Source organism: Anopheles merus, unplaced genomic scaffold (genome assembly GCF_017562075.2).
Source record: "Anopheles merus strain MAF unplaced genomic scaffold, AmerM5.1 LNR4000057, whole genome shotgun sequence".
Classification (NCBI taxonomy): domain Eukaryota; kingdom Metazoa; phylum Arthropoda; class Insecta; order Diptera; family Culicidae; genus Anopheles; species Anopheles merus.
This window is the reverse complement of record NW_024427637.1, coordinates 3,692-5,901: the sequence shown is the minus strand read 5'-3', so window position 1 is coordinate 5,901 and position 2,210 is coordinate 3,692. Positions and strand designations below refer to the sequence as shown.

The following is a 2,210-nucleotide window of genomic DNA, read 5'->3' as shown; positions in this document are numbered from 1 at the left end:
GAATATTTACCGCTGTGTGTTGAATTTCCAAAGTGCAAGAGAAAGTGTATTCATTATGTTGCCCTATTTATAATTTTTCTATGATTGCCACTCACGCGAGTGGCAACTCACCCGCTACTCATCATTTCCTACCGTGCTCATTCTCACTTGACGAAACTCACTTTCGTCAAGTTATCATTTGACATCCAAGCGAAGCGTCAACATACTCCCCCCCATGACAGAATGTCATGAACAAAAACAAACTACACGTGCTGCTAATCGGAAGGCTTCGCAACAGGCAACAAGCAAATTTTAGCTACTGGACGCGTAACTATTCCTTTTGCCGTTTTCAACTTCACTACACGCGTAAGCTGATCTTCTCCTGGGTGTACATCGATGATGCGAGCAAGTGGCCATCGGGTGATAGGGAGCGAATCGTCCGCAAGGATGACCAGTCTGCCAGGTACTATTTCGCTACGATTCACTACCTTATTATCCTTCTGCATTTCCTGCAGATATTCGGTTGTCCAATGCTTCCAAAAGCGTTGCACAAGCAATTGCCAGCTCTGCAATTCGTCTAACGTGTATGGTTTCAGTCGTGTGTAGTCGGGAACCGGGACAGCATGCATAGAAGAACCGATCAGGAAGTGCGCCGGCGTAAGCGCTGCCAAATCATTGGGTCATCCGTCATTGGCAACAAAGGACGCGAGTTCATTGCCGCTTCTATTTGCTGCAGAATGGTGCTGTATCCCTCGTAAGACAGCCTCGAACTGCCTAGCTGCCTGTAGAGATGTCGTTTGGCCGTCTTAACCGCTGCTTCCCACAATCCACCAAAATGTGGGGCCTTAGGTGGGGTAAAGTGCCAAGTTATGCCCCTGTCCGAACAGTTGGATGCGATGACGTTTTGGTGCTGTTCGTTCTGTAACATATCAAACAATTCATTAAGTTCGTGTGCCGCACCTTCAAAGTTTTTTCCGTTATCGGAGTATATGTCCGATGGTAATCCTCGCCGGGATGTGAAGCGATGTAATGCGGCCAAGAAGCCTGCCGTGGAGAGATCGCCCACCAGCTCCAAATGCACTGCCTTCGTTGAAAAACACACAAACACACACAAGTAGCATTTAGCGGCAGCGGCTCTCTTGTGTGCGGGTTTCAGATACAGCGGGCCGGCATAATCCACTCCAGTTATGGAAAACGGCCGGCTCGGGGTGATGCGTTCATACGGGAGTTGACCAGTTTGTTGTTGTGTCAGCTGCGGATCCTGACGAATGCAACGAAAGCAATTCCTCACTACGTTTTTTACTAGCCGACGTCCATCGAGTGGCCAATATTCCTCACGTATCCGGGAAAGTAGTAGTCTTCCCCCGCCATGCATCAGCTTCTCATGTATGTGCACCGCGATGAGATGAGCCAGCTGATGGTTTTTGGGAAGCAGGATGGGATGCTTGAACTGGTACGGTAGCTGTGCAAGTTTCAAGCGGCCTCCTACTCGTAATATTCCATCGTTGTCGAGAAACGGATTCAATCGCCGTAGAGGTGATTGTTTTCGTACCATTTCTCCCTTTTTCAGCAGTTGGATCTCTGATGAAAACTCGTGCTCTTGTGCCAGTTTACAAAGCACGATTTTAGCTGCTTCTATAGCCTCAGGGGTGATCGGTAATGCTGCTGAGGTAACTTGTGATGACTGTAGTGTACGTGTCTTGTGTTTTGTGTTGTGTATGAAACGTGTGCAGTATGCAATTATATGTACCAATTTGGTGTAGGACGACGACAAATTGAACCAATGGTGAGTGGTTTGTATACTTGCAACTACAGCACTCACCTGACGAATTTCCATATCCGTTTCAGCAGTCAGTGATGGATTTGACATTGGCCATTTGGAGGGGGATAGCGCCAACCATTCAGGACCACAGCTCCAAATCGATCCTTTTAGCATTTCAGCTGCTGACATCCCTCGAGACACCAGATCGGCGGGATTCGATGAACCGGAATGTGTTTCCATTGACGAGGGTGCGAATAGTTCTGGATCTCAGCAACACGATTCGCCACGAATGTTTTCCAGGTGTTGGGTGGAGACGCTATCCAGTTTAGCGTTACCGTCGAATCCGACCAGAAAACGATTCGGTTGTGTCGATTCCCATAGCGCGTCTAACACGATGATGAAGATGTGCTCCTAACACGGCCGCGCAGAGCTCCAATCTTGGTAATGTAACTCGTTTTAGTGGAGCTAC

The 2,210-nt window shown here is 48.2% G+C and overlaps 1 protein-coding gene across 1 annotated transcript; it reads right to left on the bottom strand.

Annotated features, from left to right (window-relative positions):
* Positions 1-619: 619 nt before the first annotated feature.
* On the bottom strand, positions 620-1,981 carry LOC121601298. The gene is made up of 2 exons (XM_041930133.1): positions 1,802-1,981; positions 620-1,678 (listed from the first exon to the last, which is right to left on the bottom strand). Exons 1-2 carry the CDS (start codon positions 1,979-1,981, stop codon positions 620-622), a joined length of 1,239 nt encoding a protein of 412 aa, XP_041786067.1.
* Positions 1,982-2,210: the final 229 nt, after the last annotated feature.